The 20,771-nt window shown below is 47.9% G+C and overlaps 1 protein-coding gene across 3 annotated transcripts in view; it reads left to right on the top strand.

Moving 5' to 3' along the window:
* The first annotated feature begins 15,495 nt into the window (after window positions 1–15,495).
* LOC310791286 (uncharacterized protein) overlaps window positions 15,496–20,771 on the top strand; it is a 30,395-nt gene continuing 25,119 nt past the window's right edge. For 2 of the 3 annotated variants that reach the window (XM_083652972.1, XM_083652971.1), the window contains exons 1-2: window positions 15,496–15,662; window positions 17,512–17,702. In XM_083652972.1, coding sequence (XP_083509098.1) covers window positions 15,516–15,662; window positions 17,512–17,702 — 338 coding nt within the window. In that variant the 5' untranslated portion in view covers window positions 15,496–15,515. The remainder of the gene's footprint in view (window positions 15,663–17,511; window positions 17,703–20,771) is intronic. The other variant, XM_083652973.1, reaches the window with a different exon arrangement.

Below are 20,771 nucleotides of genomic sequence, written 5' to 3'. Positions count from 1 at the left end.
GAATGCATCGGTATGCTTCTTGTAATAGTAGGCCCGACTGCAGAACCGGTTTAGCTGAAATAGTAGACAAATGGACATTGTGTTTGCAAAACGTTGAACAAGGGCATGATGCCATGTACCTCCATTATCACAGACAAGCCTAATTTGTGTCAAACACATAAAACGTCATAATATCATTCAAGTAAATGACAGGGCGGCATGAAGGACAATGGCCCTGATCACAAGGTATCAATTCTGAATCAATGCTGAATTTTGTTCCGTTTTTGAAAGCTTTCTGCTTGCTTTGCCAAATTTCAAGTATCAATGTAATGTAGGCCCTATACTCGTTCAAAATCACAATGTTGACCCAAGCAACTTGTGATAAGAGGATCATTATTATCACAAGGTAAAACCCAAACAAAATCAGATTGCTTTGGCAGAATACCGAACAAAGGAAGGTCCTGCCAATGTTATTTTCCTTCTTCGTTTCCTTGATTATGACCGGCTTTTCTACATTCTGTCTTTTATCGCAGTATGTTTCTTTTTGTGTTTTGTTTTTCCTTTTGTTCTTACCAGTAAGCCACGCCTCAGTGACACTCACGCAGATGCTATGAGCACATCCGATTTGAGCAGAACTTGACAGTAGCCGTCAAAGAGGATGATTTCTGGGAAAGTCTGTGCCAAGGGTTTATTCTTATCACATCAACTGGACTGGCAGGGTCATGACGGATGACGGATAATACTTTCACCTTCGTTTCACCAGTCTAGTTCAGAATACTTTCATGTTCATACTGACTAGTACGGTTTCTGGATGTGCAAAATGACAGCAGTAATACCCAGTAGAGGCTGCCATTTTTTCCGAGGTCCCGTGGATCACGTGATTGGGACAAGGTCAAAAAGGTCAACCGGAGGGGGAGCGGGAATGATGCCAACAATAGACCAGTTTTTAAATATGCATGTAGTTCTAATTTGAAGAAACACTATTTTCACTGGTTGCTGGTTGGTTGCATGCAGACACCTGACCGTGCGCGCATGGCGTGTGGAAAGAATTGAGCAAGACCAGGATTGGGACGGGACCAGTGGGCAAGCCCACCCCCTTTCCTCTGAGGATGCAGAAGTGAATTGAAAAGCAGTTCCTCGAATGGCCACTAGGCGTCGGGGGCAGTAGGCATTCCCCCCATGTTAAAATGCCCGACATTGTAACATCTTTCCAGTTAGGGGCGAAACACGGTTTCGGTCTATATAGTTAATTTCACCTTTTCATAACAACTGTTAGGGGGGGTCGATTTTTATATAACTCGCCCGTTCAGAGTAAAATAGATGATAGAAAAGGGGGTGATTGACAGATCGCCTGTCCAGTGATCGTGCAGCTTGCCGATCACGGACCAACAGCAGGTGGAGCTGCGGCTCTGGGAAACTCACATCTCACGTGAGCTGCACAAGGACTCAACCCATTCCCTCCCACTCTGCTGACGAAAAATCAAGATGGTGACACCCACCATTTGAACTCTGCCAGGAAAACAAAATGTAATGGGATAGATACGTCCATATTACTTATGTCTATGGGCGGGACAGGATTTTTTTTTTTACTCTGATTGACTCTGAGGCCTAAAAACATAAAATATCAGTGTAGTGCTGCTCGGCTGATCCCTCCTATTCAGAGATGGGATGTGAAAGTAGACTATATCCTATTCAAGAAAAGTCATGCAAGTTAACTCCAAGTCAAGATCAAGACTAAAGAGGTTAAGACCAAACAGAGCCACATGTGCATATTTTAGCCTTTATTAAGAACACAATGAGGCCATTTACACCTGGCATTAACATGCATTTTCTGTCATCAGATTGCAATCAGTGCTTGACCACATTAGCTGGATTTCATTTACACTTGGCGTTAACATACATTTTTGGTGATCTGATTGCAATCTGATCACCCAAAATGGGTGTCCTCTCAATCCGCATACAGTTGCTGTATGCACATTGCATTTACACTTGTGTTCATCAATGTGTAGGTACACAATGCATCCCTGACCACGCCTGGAGGTAGCCTGGGTAAACCCAGCCCCCAGTGACCTGCTCTCAGGCTTACCCTGCTTACAAGTCACAAGGTAGTGACTGAGAGCAGGTCTGAGAGCAGGTCACGTGGCGGCTGGGTTTACCCAGGCTAGCCTGGAGGTGGTTTGGCCGATCAGATTGCAATCCGTCTTCAATGTGTCTTGGGGGCGTTTACACCTGTACTTTCAAGTGGTCAAGCACAATCTGATTGCAATCTGATGGCAGAAAATGCATGTTAATGCCAGGTGTAAATGGCCTCAATGAGCTCCACTTGGTTTGTCATTATAAATGAACTAATTGCAGTGATTTGTATTGAAATCCACGACAAAGAGTTTTAAATGAAAGGTTTCAGGTGAACAAAATGTACTGTGCCGAATGAATGCACATTCACAATAAATCAAAGTTGGTCAATCTAATGTGAAATCTACAAGGAAGTAGGCTAACTACATAGCGTGTGATTCCTGTCTTCCAGCTTAGCTATCAGTCATTGAGATCCTCTGGTCGCATGCAAAGCCATGGGAACCTGACCAAGCCAATAGTTAGACAAAGATTAAAAACACGATTAAAAAAACACGATTAAAACACGATTTCAGATGGACAAGCCCGTCTTTTTATTGTCACACGAACACCACAACACATGCATGCGGCCACAACACACTCATGCTGACGGTGGCCGGTGAAATTTGTCCTCTGCATTTAACCCATCCTGGCTTTGTCCTTTCCTCCGGAGGGCAGGCCAGGAGCAGTGGTCGCTTTCTCGTACAGCGCCCGTGACCGACTTCGGATGTTGTCGTCACTGGTCGGATGACGATGACGATCTGATCTTCTGCATGTTTTTAGTGGGGGGGTTATATACGGAGGAATCCCCCTTTGGGTGAGGCCAGGTTATGGTCCATTTCACCTTCATATTTAAGAAAAACACTTTCGCTTAAAGGAACACTCCGCCCATTTTCAACCAGCTTTGTATCATTAGAACATCAGTAGTATATCAGAAAACTGTAAACGGTTTTGAAGTCTGTCATTTCATTTTACAGTTATTGAGTGTTAAAGTGTGGACCAGTGACATCACTGGTCCACACTAACTCAAATTAATAACTCATTAACTCAAATCAACTCTCAATAACTGTCAAACTATTCATCATTCATCTAGTTTGACAGTTATTGAGAGTTGGTTTGAGTTAATGAGTTATTAATTTGAGTTAGTGTGAACCAGTGATGTCACTGGTCCACACTATAACACTCAATTACGTGGCAAATTAAATGACAGACTTCAAAACCGTTTACAGTTTTCTGATATACTACTGATGTTCTAATGATACAAAGCTGGTTGAAAATGGGCAGAGTGTTCCTTTAAAGACATTTTTGGTAAAGGGCTTGACCTGGAGAGTAATCAGTCAATATGAAGAACATGGGGTATTCCTGTACTGCAATATTGCCTTTTGAACTCTGACCCCACCCCAGGCTACTTTTGCAACACATGGGGTTGATGAAGTTGATGATGTCTCTATGCAGGGGTTTTCAAAGTCTGAGACTGTGGGCATTTGATCCCATAGACACTGAACAGTTGAGCCTAAATAGCCTGATGATATTGCTGTTAAAAGTGTTAACTATATATTAACTAAATATTAATATAATTCACAAAAACGTTGATATCCATGTATCGAGAAATTTTGATATGAATTATGCTTGATTCAGAAACGTGAAATTCAACGTATTGTGATTTGCAGATACGTACAATATCAACATGTTATTCCGGGGACTGGCTTGTTTCATTATGCACATTTGACGGCATTTTGCACCCGTTTCCTTTTTGGTGGACTAACGTTTTGGAGGAAGCCTTGCCTCCTACTTTCAGATTACAATTCGTGTACTTGATGAAGATGGATTTGAATTTCAAATTCAAATGTATCCTTGTCAAAATCTTAAATTTGCTCATGAAAGAAACTAATCAAACAAAATGTACCAGTAAGATAAAGATAAGCATTATATAGCAACTTCCTTGATTAATTCAAGGCTCAATCTAAGATTGGGCAAATAACTAACTGGTAAGGACTTGCTAGACAGGTTGCATTTGCACCCAAGGAACAACACTCTGCACTGGATTTGTCACCTAAAGTCTTATTCAATATTTCATGCAAAGATAGTACACATAATTATATACGGTACATAATTATTTCTCCATGCAGACACACTGCAGGCAAGAACCAGGCAGCAGCAGTGACAGAAGCCATGATTATGTGAGTTACGTCTCCATATATTTGTGAAATAAAGCTTCTTATAAAGCCTAGTACAAGGAAATGAGATGACATGGATTAAAATCTTCAGAATTGACTGTGGTGTTTGTGACAGGTGTGACAGTGTTGACAGGTATGTCAAAATGCATTTGTTGAGACACTGCAGGAGAGCAGCCTTCCAGCCTCCCCTCCCTCCCTGGAAGGATTCACATTCCAGCCTCGCTTCAGCACATCCATCATGTCCAAGCTATTTGTTGCTGCAGGTAGGCCATCGCTTTCATCCAGCATCTAGCCTTCTAACCTTGACCCACATCCAAACCCTAAACCCAACCAAATGGCTACCAGTGCATAACCCCAACCCCCGTGCCTCAACCCAACCGTGTGCATCCAAGCATGACGCACAAGGTCTCATTCATATATATATATATATATATATATATATATATAGTAGAAACTGCTAGTGGTGTTGGTTAAAAGTGTAGCCTCAGCAAGTGGGGCATCGGTGAGAATGAGGAGGACCAGAGGAACATATGCCAAGGGTTTTATTTCAAAGCAAATCCCTTTGTGGATGGATAACCATCAGACAGATGTAGACAAGTGTGAACAGATGATTTAACCTAAAACACAAACGATGTATTAACAAAGGATTCAATCAAACAAGGGAAAACAATTCAACTGTAAAGTAATATAATAAATCAAATAATCAATATACAAAGGAATAACACTAACTATAACAAACTTACTGGCAATAATGCATCTGCGCATGGCAACACCAAGGGAAGAACAAACAGCCTCCTCCACTGCTGTCTGGAGCACACTGAGCCTCACCCAATCAGCCGTCCTTTATTGAGCCCAGGTGCGGCCCAATCAGGGCCCCAGGTGTGGCTGATTAGGTGAGGCTGAGCTGGTGGGGGGATTTTGTACAGCCGCCCCTCAAATATTGTATCATATTTGACTAATCAACTTTAACTTCTAGGTCAGGGTTCAGAAAATCCAGGGTTAGCTGTAGGAGGAAAGGCTGCCATACATCACCCAAGGGAGAGGGGTGTCCCGCCGCCCCATGAACACAAATTTTGGGTTCACAGGCTCCAGGTCAGGCAGGATGGCTGAAGGGCACCACGGGTCCGGAGGGCGTCCAGGGGGAAGGTCAGAAGGGTGGAGCAACCCTGGACGATGGCCCAGACGCTGATGACACAGGTAGCAGCACCCTTCCGGAGGCCGACCTGGATGCTGGTAGTGGAATGGTGCCACGGTAGGTCGGCGCCGAGGGATGGGTGCCAAGGGAGCAGATGGAGGTGCGGGGGCCACCCGAGCAGGAGGTCTAGGGGGCACTGGGGCTAGAGCCGGGGGGGCCACCGGTGCAGGGGGCACCGGGACTGGTGCCAGGGGGGCCACCAGGGCTGGCGGTGCCGGGGGCACCAGGACTGGCGGTGCGGGGGGCACCGGGACTGGCAGTGCGGGGGGCACTGGGACTGGCGGTGCGGGGGGCACCGGAACTGGCAGTGCGGGGGGCACTGGGACTGGAGCCAGGGGAGCCACCGGGACTGGCGGTGCGGGGGGCACCGGGACTGGCGGTGCGGGGGGCACCGGAACTGGCAGTGCGGGGGGCACTGGGACTGGAGCCAGGGGGGCCAACCGGACTGGCGGTGCGGGGGGCACCGGAACTGGCGGTGCGGGGGGCACCGGAACTGGCAGTGCGGGGGGCACTGGGACTGGCGGTGCGGGGGGCACTGGGACTGGCAGTGTGGGGGGCACTGGGACTGGAGCCAGGGGGGCCACCGGGACTGGCGGTGCGGGGGGCACCGGGACTGGCAGTGCGGGGGGCACCGGAACTGGCAGTGCGGGGGGCACTGGGACTGGAGCCAGGGGGGCCAACCGGACTGGCGGTGCGGGGGGCACCGGAACTGGCAGTGCGGGGGGCACCGGAACTGGCAGTGCGGGGGGCACTGGGACTGGAGCCAGGGGGGCCACCGGGACTGGCGGTGCGAGGGGCACCGGAACTGGCAGTGCGGGGGGCACTGGGACTGGAGCCAGGGGGGCCACCGGGACTGGCGGTGCGGGGGGCACCGGAACTGGCAGTGCGGGGGGCACTGGGACTGGAGCCAGGGGGGCCACCGGAACTGGCAGTGCGGGGGGCACTGGGACTGGAGCCAGGGGGGCCACCGGAATCTGAGGAGGTGCAGGGAGCACCTGAGGCGGAGGAGGTGCAGGGAGCACCTGAGTCTGAGGAGGTGCAGGGAGCACCTGAGGAGGAGGCGCCTGGAACACCTGAGGCGGAGGAGGTGCAGGGAGCACGTGAGGCTGAGGAGGAGGCGCCTGGAACACCTGAGGCGGAGGAGGAGGCGCAGGGAGCACCTGAGTCTGAGGAGGAGGCGCCTGCAACACCTGAAGCGGAGGAGGTGCAGGGAGCACCTGAGGCGGAGGAGGCGCCTGGAACACCTGAGGCAGAGGAGGTACCTGGAACACCTGAGGCGGAGGAGGTGCAGGGAGCACCTGAGGCGGAGGAGGTGCAGGGAGCACCTGAGGCGGAGGAGGCGCCTGGAACACCTGAGGCAGAGGAGGTGGCGCAGGGAGCACCTGAGGCTGAGGAGGAGGCGCCTGGAACACCTGAGGCAGAGGAGGTGGCGCAGGGAACACCTGAGGCGGAGGAGGTGCAGGGAACACCTGTATTGGAGGTGGTGCAGGGAGCACCTGAGGCAGAGAAGCTGCAGAGAGCACCTGAGTCTGAGGAGGTGCAGGGGCCGCTCTTCTTGAGTACACGCTCTGCTCTATCGCCTCAAGCCTCCTGCTAACCTGCATCAACAGGTGTCTATGGTGCTCACCAAGTTGATATGGTGCAGGTTGGCTAGGCTGTCTCCCAGGTGTATGCCCGACCACATGGCAATAATATTGTGTTGGGGGATGGGGTTGGAAGGTTTGTGCTACTGAAGTAGAGTAAAAGGCTGGATAATATCCATATTGTTGATGGTATCCAGGTGCCCACCTTGGTCCCTCTGCTGGTTGCTGGTTCCTCTGGTCCATTCCCACTTGCTGAGGCCTGTCCGGTTCGAAGGACCATGTAGAAACTGCTAGTGGTGTTGGTTAAAAGTGTAGCCTCAGCAAGTGGGGCATCGGTGAGAATGAGGAGGACCAGAGGAACATATGCCAAGTGTGAACAGATGATTTAACCTAAAACACAAACGATGTATTAACAAAGGATTCAATCAAACAAGGGAAAACAATTCAACTGTAAAGTAATATAATAAATCAAATAATCAATATACAAAGGAATAACACTAACTATAACAAACTTACTGGCAATAATGCATCTGCGCATGGCAACACCAAGGGAAGAACAAACAGCCTCCTCCACTGCTGTCTGGAGCACACTGAGCCTCACCCAATCAGCCGTCCTTTATTGAGCCCAGGTGCGGCCCAATCAGGGCCCCAGGTGTGGCTGATTAGGTGAGGCTGAGCTGGTGGGGGGATTTTGTGTATATATATATATATATATATATATATATATATATATATATATATATATATATATATATATATATATATATATATACATATGTATAAGAATACTCCTGTGAGTATCGTGTTGCTTGTGGAAAGACTGTACCTCTGTACATTATTTGTATGTACATATTATTTGGTCATCTTCAGTTATTACAGTATACACTAAGTATAGTAAATAAATGAATTCCTGAATGACAAATAGAACTCTTACTGTAGGCTACATCACTTAATAATTTCATATTGAAGATTTTATTTTAAAATGCAGCAATGACAAACATTCAGCCAGGAACAAATCAAATGTTCTGATGCTAGCATAAACCTTTGGCAACTTTACATTTGTCCTCATTGTGTTTGCTACTTTATATGTCATATTGAGCCCAAAGTAAGGATTATCATATTTGGCATTGAGTAAAAAAAAAAATGAAAAAAAAAAAAAAATGGTAATAACTTCAGTGGTGCTCATGGAACATGATGATACTTCTATCACACATAAGTCCCACACGTCTAAAATGACTCACATGTAGGGAATGACAAATGAGGAAGGTAAAAGGTGATCCAGCAGGTTTCTGGCATCGTTTATTTACAGATCCCTATCTCTGTTATCGACCACGACATCTTAGAGGAAAATGTGCAAGGCCTTAAATCATCTTCGTGCTGTCTCGATACCCCTCCAACAAGCTTTTTTAAAAGCGTTTATAACTGTCTGTCGTCGGACCTATTGCAAATAGTGATTAGCTGCCTTTTGACCGGCACTTTTCCTGAGTCCCTGAAAACTGCAGTTATTAAACCTCTACTAAAAAAGCGTAGCCTTGATGCATCGGTAATCAGTAACTACAGACCAATATCTAATCTCCCCTTTATAGCCAAAATAATCGAAAAGGTTGTTTACCTACAACTCAATATATTCCTAACCTCAAATGATCTCCTAGATAAACTCCAATCAGGCTTTCGCCCCCATCACAGCACAGGAACCGCGCTTACTAAAGTCATAAATGACATCAGAATGAACACAGACTCAGGCAAAAGTTCGATTCTAGTGCTACTGGATCTTAGCGCTGCATTTGACACTGTTGACCACTCAATTTTATTGGACAGACTGGAAAACTGGGTTGGGCTATCGGGTACGGTCCTCCAGTGGTTCAAGTCCTATCTTCAAGACAGGAAGTACTTCGTCTCCATTGGCAATTACACATCTGACCTAACTAGGATGCTTGTGGGGTGCCTCAAGGATCCATTATGGGGCCCGTTCTCTTCAACCTTTATATGCTCCCCCTAGGCCTAATTATGCAAAAAAACAAAGTAGCCTATCATAACTATGCAGACGACACTCAGTTGTATATAACTCTTTCCTCAGCTGACTATGCCCCCATAGAATCATTGTGCCAGTGCATTGATCAAATAAATAACTGGATGTGCCAGAATTTGCTACAGCTAAACAAAGACAAAACAGAGGTGATCGTCTTTGGCCCCAAAGAACAAAGGCTTAAAATCACTGTACGCCTTGAGTCTCTATCCCTGAAGCCTAAGGATCAAGTCAAAAATCTTGGAGTTATTATTGATTCCGATCTCAACTTTAACTCCCACATTAAGTCAATTAGAAAATCAGCTTTTTATTATCTTAAAAATATAGCAAGAATTAGGGGATACATGTCCAGACAGGATCTAGAAAAACTAATTCACGCCTTCATTTATAGTAGGTTAGACTATTGCAATAGCCTTTTTTCTGGTCTCTCCAAAAAAGAACTTAGGCAACTTCAACTCATTCAGAATGCTGCTGCTAGAGTTCTAACGAAGACTAAGAAAGCTGATCATATCACTCCAGTTCTTAAGTCCTTACACTGGTTGCCAGTGTGTCATAGAATAGATTTTAAAATACTGTTATTAGTCTATAAATCACTTAATGGCCTAGGCCCAAAATGCATAGCTGAATTGCTCCCACGCTACGAACCTAGGTCAACAGGGTCCAGCTTATTAACTGTCCCTAGGATCAAATCAAATCATGGGAAGGCTGCATTTACCCACTATGCTTCTGCTAGCTGGAACAAATTGCCTGAAGACCTCAGATCTGCCCCAACCTTACTTACTTTTAAAAATAGACTTTTATGTTTACCGTCGCTTTTAACTGCTGACAGCTACTATGCAAACCCAATGAGTCCTCTATAAGTTTTTAGCTCTTTCTGCAACTGCTGCGCCTGTTGCTTAATGCACTTTTTATACTCTTTTTTAAAGCTTTGTTGTGATGCTTTTAAATGTCCATTTTATTCTCTTCTTTTCTTTTTTTTTCTTTTCTTTTCCTGTCAACCATTTTATGTGAAGCACTTTGAATTGCCTCTGTGTATGAAATGTGCTATACAAATAAACTTGACTTGACTTGACTTGACTTGACTATGTACATGGAAGTTACAGCACGTTGGTAGCTATAGCTAAGAGTGGTAAGCTAGCTAGTAGCTGCAGGCTGTGTAGAGTGGTCTAGTTGCCTCCTGTGCTAGGAGACGTAGACTGAAGAACTGTCATGCTCAGGCGGTGTGGCCTGCTCGGCATGCTGAGTGACTATTTCCTGAGGAGCTGAACTCAGTGGACTTTATGTTTATAATAGAGAAATAAGTTCTGTTTATTCCTTGTGTAGTCTCTGTCTGTTCCCCACCTGTTCATGTTCCCTCGTTAGTCTACCTTGATTCCTCCCACCTGTTCCCTATGTGTCTGATTAGTCTGTCCCATTACCTGAGTTCTCCCCACCAATCAGTTCTCCCGTTTTGCCCTGTGTTCCTGCCTACCCAGCTGTCCCTCATGTGTGATTAGTTAGCTGTCTATATATTGTCTGAGTCTGTGTGTGGTGTTGGTCGGTTCATTGTCTCTCTGTTCCCCGGTATGGTATGTAGCAACCCTGTCCTGTGTTCTCTATTTTTGATATCCTGTTCCTGAGTATAGCCTAGCCTCGGGCTAGTGCGTTCTGTCTGTTTTGACATTTTGATGTTCCTGAGTAAAGACTTTTTCTGTTATACCTCAAATCCTTGCCTGCCTGGTCTGCCTTGCCTGCTGCCTCTCTCTCTGCATTTGGGTCCACACACAATACACCATCTAACCATACCAAACCCTAACAGAATGAACCGACCATAAAAATGGACCCAGCAGAGAAACAACTTTTCATGGACAAAGTGGAGGCCTTGGACTAGACAGTGACTCAGCTCATGGCCTCTCCTCACCAGCTGCAAGCATCATGGATGGAGGACATCACAACCCAGCAGCGCTGGTTGAAGGAGAGGCCATGGGTGAGTCACTTTGTTCCCCACCTGGATGTGGTCAATGCTAGACTGCACGACTATCTTGACCCACACTCCAAGACTCTGTCTCAGCCCTGTGTTGAGCCCAACCAGGCCACGGGGGAAAAAAAAAATATAACTATTTTTCAAGTTTTTGCACAGGAGGCAGCCTATTGCGCTGAGCAGCATTCCCCTGCCCTGAACCCTTGGGTAGCCGCCTGGCTCGGGGTGGCCCTCTGAGCCTCATGCCACCCGAGCTCAGGCGCAAATCCAAGCCCCAGCGTCAGCGGCGCCACAAGGTGCTAGCCCCTGTGCTGTGGGAGCCACCGGTCCCGGCACCCCGCAAGCTTCCTGTCCCTGTGCTGCGGGAGCCACCGGTTCCGACACCCCGCAAGCTTCCTGTCCCTGTGCTGCAGGAGCCACCTGTTCCTGCACCCCGTAAACTTCCTGTTCCTGTGCTGCGGGAGCTACCATTTCCGGCACCCCATAGACTTCCTGTTCCTGTGCTGCGGGAGCAGCCGGTTCCTGCGCCCCGCAGACTTCCTGTTCCTGTGCTGCGGGAGCTACCGATTCCGGCACCCCGCAAACTTCCTGTTCCTGTGCTGCGGGAGCTACCGATCCCGGCACCCCGTAGACTTCCTGTTCCTGTGCTGCGGGAGCTACTGATTCCGGCACCCCGTAGACTTCCTGTTCCTGTGCTGCGGGAGCTACCGATTCCGGCACCCCGCAAGCTTCCTGTCCCTGTGTTGCGGGTGCCACCGGTTCCAGCGCCCCGCAAGCTTCCTGTGCTGCAGGAGCCACCTGTTCCTGCGACCCGCAAACTTCCTGTTCCTGTGCTGCGGGAGCTACCGATTCCGGCACCCCGTAGACTTCCTGTTCCTGTGCTGCGGGAGCTACCGATTCCGGCACCCCGCAAGCTTCCTCTCCCTGTGTTGCGGGTGCCACCGGTTCCAGCGCCCCGCAAGCTTCCTGTGCTGCAGGAGCCACCTGTTCCTGCATCCCGCAAGCTTCCTGTTCCTGTGGTGCGGGAACTTCCTGTGCTGTGTGTGCCACTGGTCCCGGCGTCTCACAGGTACTCTGGTCTTTTGTCTCCCAGCTCCAGTCCTGATCCTCCGCCTCCTGGCTCCGGTCCGGGTCTTCCGCCTCCTGGCTCCGGTCCGGCCATTCCGCCTCCTGGCTCCGATCCGGGTCTTCTGCCTCCTGGCTCCGGTCCGGGTCTTCCGTCTCCTGGCTCCGGTCCGGGCATTCCGCCTCCTGGCTCCGATCCGGGTCTTCTGTCTCCTGGCTCCGGTCCGGGTCTTCCGTCTCCTGGCTCCGGTCCGGGTCTTCCGCCTCCTGGCTCCGGTCCTGGCGTTCCGTCTCCTGGCTCCGATCCTGGCGTTCCGCCTCCTGGCTCCGGTCCGGGTGTTCCGACTCCTGGCTCCGCTCCGGGTCTTCCTCCTGGGTCTGGTTTTCCTGGTCGTCCTCCTGACCTTCTCTGTCGGCCTGGCAGTCCGCCTGGCCGTCCGCCAGACCTGCTCCGCCAGTTTGGCCTGCCCCCAGGTCGTCCACCTGAGGTTGCCGGCTCCGTCCTGTCCTCATCCGGGCCTATGGTTCCGGTGTCCCGCCTCCGGGTCCCCCTCCGCCCACCCTGCTCGGTGTTTCAGGGGAACGTCTGGAAGCCGTTCCGTGAGAAGGGGGTACTGTCATGCTCAGGCCACGGTGTGGCCTGCTCGGCATGCTAAGTGACTATTTCCTGAGGAGCTGAACTCAGTGGACTTTATGTTTATAATAGAGAAATAAGTTCTGTTTATTCCTTGTGTAGTCTCTGTCTGTTCCCCACCTGTTCATGTTCCCTCGTTAGTCTCAGGCCCGTAGCTACCATTGAGGACACCGAGGTCATGACCTCGGTATTTTCCACACCAATTTATTTTCTTTTTTTTTTTCTTTTTTTTTGAAAAATAGCCCCGGTCCCCAGATCTATTAATCTGTCATTGATGTTTTAATGCGACAGTTGATCAGAAATGCAACAATTTGCTTCCTCTCTGTGTGCTATAGAAGGAAGAGAGATAACTCTCTGAACAACATTCAGATTTTGCATTGAGGCTAGATTGGGGCTAGACTTTGGGGACAGTTCTATTGAAGTGAATGGGTAAGTAACTCCCCTGTAAGTGATGTTTGTGTAGATGGGCCATTGTATTTAATTGAGCAGTATTCTGCCATGTGACCTGTATGCAGAATATAAATTATATCATATGGGGAGACATTTATTTTTTGTATCATTTTAAAGCAACAGCACAGTAAAGAGGATATTAATCTAACATGATGTATGTAGTTCTTTATAGATCTAGCCTCTTCATTTTGCTGTCAAAGTGCACCAGATTGAAGCATTTGACTTTAAAATGGACAAAATGTTCTATCCGGGGGGGCATAGCCCCCCCTGGGCCCCCCACCCCGCGTTAAAATCACCTTGGTATTTCTCAAACCCTGGCCCACGCACTGGTGTGGGACACTTGCAAGTAGGCAGAAAAGTTAGTCTGAAACCATGTCGGCTGTTAAGACGGCATGGCTCGGCGTTGGGCCAGATGTCATGGTCCCAGGCCGGGTGGCATGGTTTGATACCGGGTTGAAGCTGCAGTGGCGGTCTCCGACACCGACACCCAGGCGGGAGCTGTCATCGTCGCAGGGGGGAGAGTCCTCTGATCCACCCCCTCAGTCATGGCAGCCGGCGGAGGCTCTGCGTTGTCAAACCGTGGCGTAGAAGCCGGAACCCCGTGCAGAGCGCAGCCGTGGTGGCTTCTGAAGCGGGCCAGGTCTGGAAGTCGAGCAGCAGCCCCCCGTGCGTCCCCTCGCAATCGGCAAAAGGGAACGTGAGGTGTCATGACGAACAGCAGCTCCCCGTCAGCCGGGCAGCAAGATGAAAGAACGAGGTAGTAGCTTTGGCTGGTCACCAAAAACTAGCTCCATGCTGCATGCTCGTGGCTCCTACAAAACGGCAGGAACCGTCGGGGTCACCAATGTAGGGAATGACAAATGAGGAAGGTAAAAGGTGATCCAGCAGGTTTCTGGCATCGTTTATTTACAGAACACTATCTATGTACATGGAAGTTACAGCATGTTGGTAGCTATAGCTAAGAGTGGTAAGCTAGCTAGTAGCTGCAGGCTGTGTAGTGGTCTAGTTGCCTCCTGTGTTAGGAGATGTAGACTGAAGAACAAGAGACTTTGATTAGCTTAAATAGCCCAGCTGCTCAATCCACCAGAGTCACATGACTGCACTTGAGGTTTCTGTCCCAAGCCTGCTATAGATCACTAGCAGACTATGTTGTGGTCACCACACACACATACTTTAGTTTTCCTGCTTTGGATAAATAAGAGGTCATGTTTCATGTCCTGCTGGCAGCAGATCTTGTTCAATAACTGAATATTTGTCTTCTGAGTTATGTTGGTCTCGACCTAGTTCAAAGATGAAGACCAGTCACGCTACCTCACATCACAATAGGCATCAGCTCCCAGCCTAAATCAAGCATAATCCTAGTGTGACGTCCGCTATGACGTGTGACTCATCACCCCATCCTCAATAGCCAATCAGGCCCTCAACATGCCAATATGAAAACTCTCGTAACGGGACAAGCCCCGTCATTTATTGTCACACGAACACCACAACACATGCATGCGGCCACAACACACTCATGCTGACGGTGGCCGGTGAAAAGTGTCCTCTGCATTTAACCCATCCAGGCATGTCCTTTCCTCCGGGGGGCAGGCCAGGAGCAGTGGTCGCTTTCTCGTACAGCGCCCGGGGACCAACTTCGGATGTTGTCGTCACTGGTCGGATGACGATGACGATCTGATCTTCTGCATGTTTTTAGTGGGGGGGTTATACGGAGGAACCCCCTGGGGGAGCACGGGGAGAACATGCAAACTCCACACAGAGAGAAAGGCCCTTACGACGAGATACCCCTGACGTCAATGCCGAGGCTATGACATGGCAGTACTTATAGCCATGCTCAGCGCATCATCGTCCTCTTTCCCTGATCCTTCTCCTCCATGGTCGCTGTACCTGGGCTGATCGTATCCCATCCTCTGAAGCTGTGTTTCGCCCCACCCACTTGACTCCTGAAGAATCCCCTACGGGGGGATTCTCTATCCTAGTCCGAGCAGATGCCCTCCTCTCTCACCACAAGAAGAGAGGCATCTTACCACAGAGTCATTACGCCAAATAACTAGTTGCCATGCTGCCATGCCATAGAATTAGTTCCCATGCCATTTCATGCCATAGATCTAATCACCATGCCATTTGTGAATAAAGCTCGCTTGTTAAATTCTACCCACTGGTCTCTCATGATTGAAACAATGACATACCTCTACAATCTACAATCTATAGTGACTTCCCTCTCCTGTGGACTTACAGTGACATGTCTCTAGAATTCATTTCCTTGTAGTAGGGTTTATAAGAGGCATACACTATCTATTAAGGGGACAGAGAGAGGGTGGCAGCATTGAAAGGACCATGGCTTCTGTCACTCTACTGCTGCTGCTGCTGGTTCTGGTTCTGGTCTCCAGCGTGTCTGCATATAGACGCGCAAATTATTTTACGTACTATGGCGGGTCAGTGACCTTCACCCCCAAAGGCCTGAATTCAGATGGGACATATGAGGTAGGTTCAAGTTCAACTTTAAACAATGGCAGGTAATGTTGTTTTGATGAGAGAGATGGGAAGATTCCGTTTCCGTTTTTTCGTTTTCGTTTTCTCGTTTTCCGTTTTAGGGGACGGTAGCACCACCCTGATTTGGCTTAGGGGCTTTGGCTTGGTGCTTGAAAACCCTGGGGTCAAAGACCTGAACCCCTTTACGCTTCGTTCACACAGACAACCTACGCCTTGCCTTGCCTCAACCCACGCCTACGCCGAGCTGGGCGTGAACCTGTTACACGCTTTTGCGATCACACCGCACGCCTTTTGCACGCCGAACCTGGAGCCGAGTCACAAGCGCCTCTCCTCTCTCCCGACTGTATTTTTTCACGTGTTGTCCAGAATTGTCATGGGTAGTCTCTAGGTAAAATAAATCGGATATATTTAATGTTCTATTGATGCTGGATATGTATAACCAGGTCTGACTATAGTCGGACATTTTAGAGAGGTGATCTTGCAAGAATATGTGCTGGCAGCCTGGCACAACAACATTGTCCATCTTGCTTCTTCGGTCGCTATTCTCTCTCATGAAGATTTGTTTGCCGACGGGGAGAAAGCCCCACGTGATAGCCACCCGTCAATATCTCTGTCTCTCTGCTCAACATGTTGTAGTAACTCCATTTTATTTTGAAATTCAGTTGACTTTTCCATTTCCGACGGATATTGTGCGTTTTTCTTTCATGGCTTGAGGCTGGTTTCACACCGACGACCCACGCCTTGCCTATGCCTTGCCTTTACCCACGCTTTTAAATAGGCGTCCGTTTTAGTCAATGAGGCTGTGTACACCGGCCGCCTGAGCGTGAACCCTGCGTGTACCCACGCCTTGCCTGTGCCTTGCCGATTTTATCGAATAGGCGAGAGTTCTATTTTCACGCCGACAAGGCGCGTGCAGGCAGGCTTTTCTGTCAAGCCATGAAAGAAAAACGCGACAATATCCGTGGGAACTGGCAAAGTCAACTGAATTTCAAAATAAAATGGAGTTTCTACAACAGTATTGAGCAGAGAGAGAGAGCGAGAGAGAGATTGACGGTAGCCTGGGTAAACCCATCCCCCACGTGACCTGCTCTCAGACCTGTTCTCAGTCACTAGTGACTGGGAACTGAGAGAGCAGGTCACGTGGTGGCTGGGTTTACCTAGGCTAGATTGACGGGTGGCTATCACGTGGGGCTTTCTCCCTGTCGGCAAACAAATCTTCATGAGAGAGAATAGCAACCGAAGAAGCAAGATGGACAATAATGTTGTGCCAGCACATATTCTTGCAAGATCACCTCTCTAAAATGTCCGACTATAGTCAGACCTGGTTATACATATCCAGCATCAATAGAACATTAAATATATCAGATTTATTTTACCTAGAGGCTACCCATGACAATTCTGGACAACACGTGAAAAAATACAGTCGGGAGAGAGGAGAGGCGCTTGTGACTCGGCTCCAGGTTCGGCGTGCAAAAGGCGTGCGGTGTGATCGCAAAAGCGTGTAACAGGTTCACGCCCAGCTCGGTGTAGGCGTGGGTTGAGGCAAGGCAAGGCGTGGGTCGTCGGTGTGAAACCAGCGTTACAGAGGTCGCCAAAGGCGCTTGACAAAGCGGTTCTGTGAGACGAGTTTGGAGTGAGAATGTGTTGAATGTATGAATGACCTGGGAAACAACTACAGTACTGTAAATAGAGGTAAATATTTATTATTTATTCTGTGTGTGTGTGTGTGTGTGTGTGTGTGTGTGTGTGTGTGTGTGTGTGTGTGTGTGTGTGTGTGTGTGTGTGTGTGTGTGTGTGTGTGTGCGTGCGTGCGTGCGTGTGTGCGCCTACTTATTTGTAGGTGGAGCTTCGCAACAAGCAAAACCATTACTACTGCAGACAGGATGGCTTCACATGTTCCAGTGGAAACTGTGGGAATCAGACCAGCAGTGCCACTGCAACCATTGGCCTCAATTCATATGGTTTCACCTGGTGCCAGTATGAGGTGGTTATGACAAGAAAGCTTCAAAGCAACCGACCCTTTGAAATCAAGTGAGAAATGATTGGTTAGATGGGAGAAGAAAGGGGAATGAGCAATGTTTCATGATTTATGCTAGTTTAGTTTAGTTTATTAGGATCCCCATTAGGTGCAGCAATTTATGCTACAGCTATTCTTACTGGGGTCCGAGTCCGATACATAAAATTGTACACATGTACAATATTGATTGATTGATTGATTGATTGATTGATTGATTGATTGATTGATTGATTGAAACAATTTATTTCAAACAGTTAAAACAATACATAGAATGACAGTCCAATAGACTTCAGCAAAAGGAAAATAAGTAAACTCCACATAAAGAAAAGGCGAACTGTTTGAAAAGGGTCCGGAAGAAGCATAGGCTTATCGAGTCCTGCCCCCAAATCATTCATAAACAAATTTATACATCCATACAGTATATGCATATACCAACTCCCACGCTCCTCCACACACGCTCATGTATACACAGTGGCGCTGAAAGTACTTTTAGGTAGGGGGTGCTGCAAGGCCGTAGCCACCGATTCAACATTGGGGGGGACGGCTGCCGACGCCCGCAGGGTGAAATTTTTTTGGCCACTTTGTCGCCAGATTAGAGGAATATTAACATTAAGATTAGACTGTTGTGTCATTATTCAGTCACCTTTTCTCACTCACCTCCATGTCACCACTTGCTCCCAGTGCTGTGTTGGAATCCTCATTCTCTCTCCCACCCTTTTTGGACTTTTAGCCATATTTAGAGGAATATTTAATTTTAAATTAACATTAGGATTATACTGTTGTGATGTCATTATTCACTGTCTTCTCCTCTTCTCTGCAGCATTACTCAATTTATCCTCAGGAATCAGGGACAGTGATAGCCAACCTGCTATTCCTCCCATATATCCAGGGCCGGATTAATAGTACCATGGGCCCCCGGGGCTATTCATTTTCTAAGCTATTCATTTAGCCTTTTAGTCATAAAGATTATATCTTCCAGACTGAAATGTTATAACAGAAGTAGAGTATTGGCCAGAATTACATGAACATTTGGACACTTATTCAGCGGGTATTTTGCATGTTGCGTTCAGGTGCACTGTCATTTTTTTTTTTTTTTTTTTTTTTACATCTCTTGCCGCCAGGGGGTGCTGCAGCACCCACCGCAACCAGCTTCCCGCGCCCTTGTGTATACACATACATACATACATATACATGTATATATATACACATACGTATACAAACTTACCCATACACACACAATATCATAAATCAACCCACATATCCCTATCAATACTTATTCCTAATAATACATTCCAATATTACCCCAATAACCCAATGCTTTGATATTAACTTGTGTTGTACCAATGACTATAAGAATATATACAATGTACACAACAATTCTATACATAATGTATATTACAATATACATCATGCACACCATATACTGTATATTTACATACAACATAATAATATGATGTTGTCTTGCTATGTCGGTATTATGATAACTAGTGCAGTGCCCGTTCCCCCCATTCACCACCCTGTGAGCGCTCCCAACCCCCCCCCCCCCCCCTCCCCTAGACTTGCTGGATAGCCCCTCATCTCTGTCCACTCGGTGAACGGAGTGAAAATGAGTGAAGACTCTGGAGGCAATTTTGTATAAGTGTGCAGTGGCGTCAGTTCAGTAAAGGCCAAGGTATGGCAAGGTCTGCGGTGGGGGGGGGGGGGGGGGTAGGGGGGTTTCCCCCCCCTTACTTGAAGATTTTTTTGTGAAATCAGTTGTGCAATAGTCAATTTTCATGAGTTGTTTCTATGCAATTAATTTATATGACATAATGTCAACCTTATAAGGTTAACTAAGGAGACAACTACAGTATAAGTAGTAAACATATTTTCTTTATTCCAGTCACCGTAAAACTAACATAAGTGCATTTTATGAATGCTGAACAAATCTGCACTGCAGGGATGCAGACCCATGGACAGTGAAAAAGGTGACAGCAGTGCAGACATAAAACCACTCAAAAACCATTCACTTTGAGTGTCCTATTTTGGAATGAAAAAGGGGTCTGTCACCTAAAGGTGACTAGTTTGCATTCCTGGCAGTGTTAAATACTTAGCTGGCTTACTTCACAATCGCGGGTGACATTAAGTCTGGTTTTTCACTAAAATAATATATAGGCTACAACATGTTTGTATTGACACGGCATGACATGCACTTGTTCATCATGAATATGTTTCAATCATGAGAGGCCAGTTGGTAGGATTTAACAAACTTTATTTAGCAATCGGCATGCATGGCAAATACTTTGGCGCATGACTCCATTAGCCAGTGGCGCTGCTCTTGAGGCAAGAGGAGGGCACCTGCATAGGCTAGGAGATCCCCCCCCCGTGGGGGATCAGGAGTCAAGACTCGTTGGTGGCGGACTGGGGAGGTGGGTGGGGCAAAACAACGCTTCGGAGGACGGCTCAGGGGAGATGGACTGCCGTGAAGCTGCTGCTGCTATGATCGGCCAGAGAGAGAGAGGTGACATAGAACCCTTGCTATATATATGAGAATTAACTGACGTCATATCTGACGTCATTACAGACGCCATACTAAGACTTTGACTGACCACGTCATACTAGAACTTGACTGACGTCAGGGGGTGATCGGATTAGATTATGCACGAATGGCCTTCAGCTTGAAATATGGTCTAGAGACCTCACTTCAATCATGAGAGGCCAGTTGGTAGGATTTAACAAACTTTATTTAGCAATCGGCATGCATGGCAAATACTTTGGCGCATGACTCCATTAGCCAGTGGCGCTGCTCTTGAGGCAAGAGGAGGGCATCTGCGTAGGCTAGGAGATCCCCCAAAAGGAAGATCTGATTACCGGAGGTTAATTGAGATCTGCGGGCACCGGTAGTTGATTGTATTTTTCTGGCCTTCGACCTTTTTAACGACTTATGGCTACTTGCGGCTGGCGCTTCCCAACTCGGTCGGGCCTTCGATCTTGACCCCCCTACTTGCGTTGCGGCTGGCGCTTCCCAGCTCGGTCGGGCCTGCGCGCCGCACGCTTCCCAGCTCGGTCGGGCCTTGCGCGCCGCACGACTTGGCCTTCTGACT

Source organism: Poromitra crassiceps, assembly GCF_964638095.1.
Source record: "Poromitra crassiceps genome assembly, chromosome: 16".
Lineage (NCBI taxonomy): Eukaryota > Metazoa > Chordata > Actinopteri > Beryciformes > Melamphaidae > Poromitra > Poromitra crassiceps.
The sequence above is the reverse complement of the archived record's forward strand: the minus strand, read 5'-3'. Positions and strand labels throughout refer to the sequence as shown.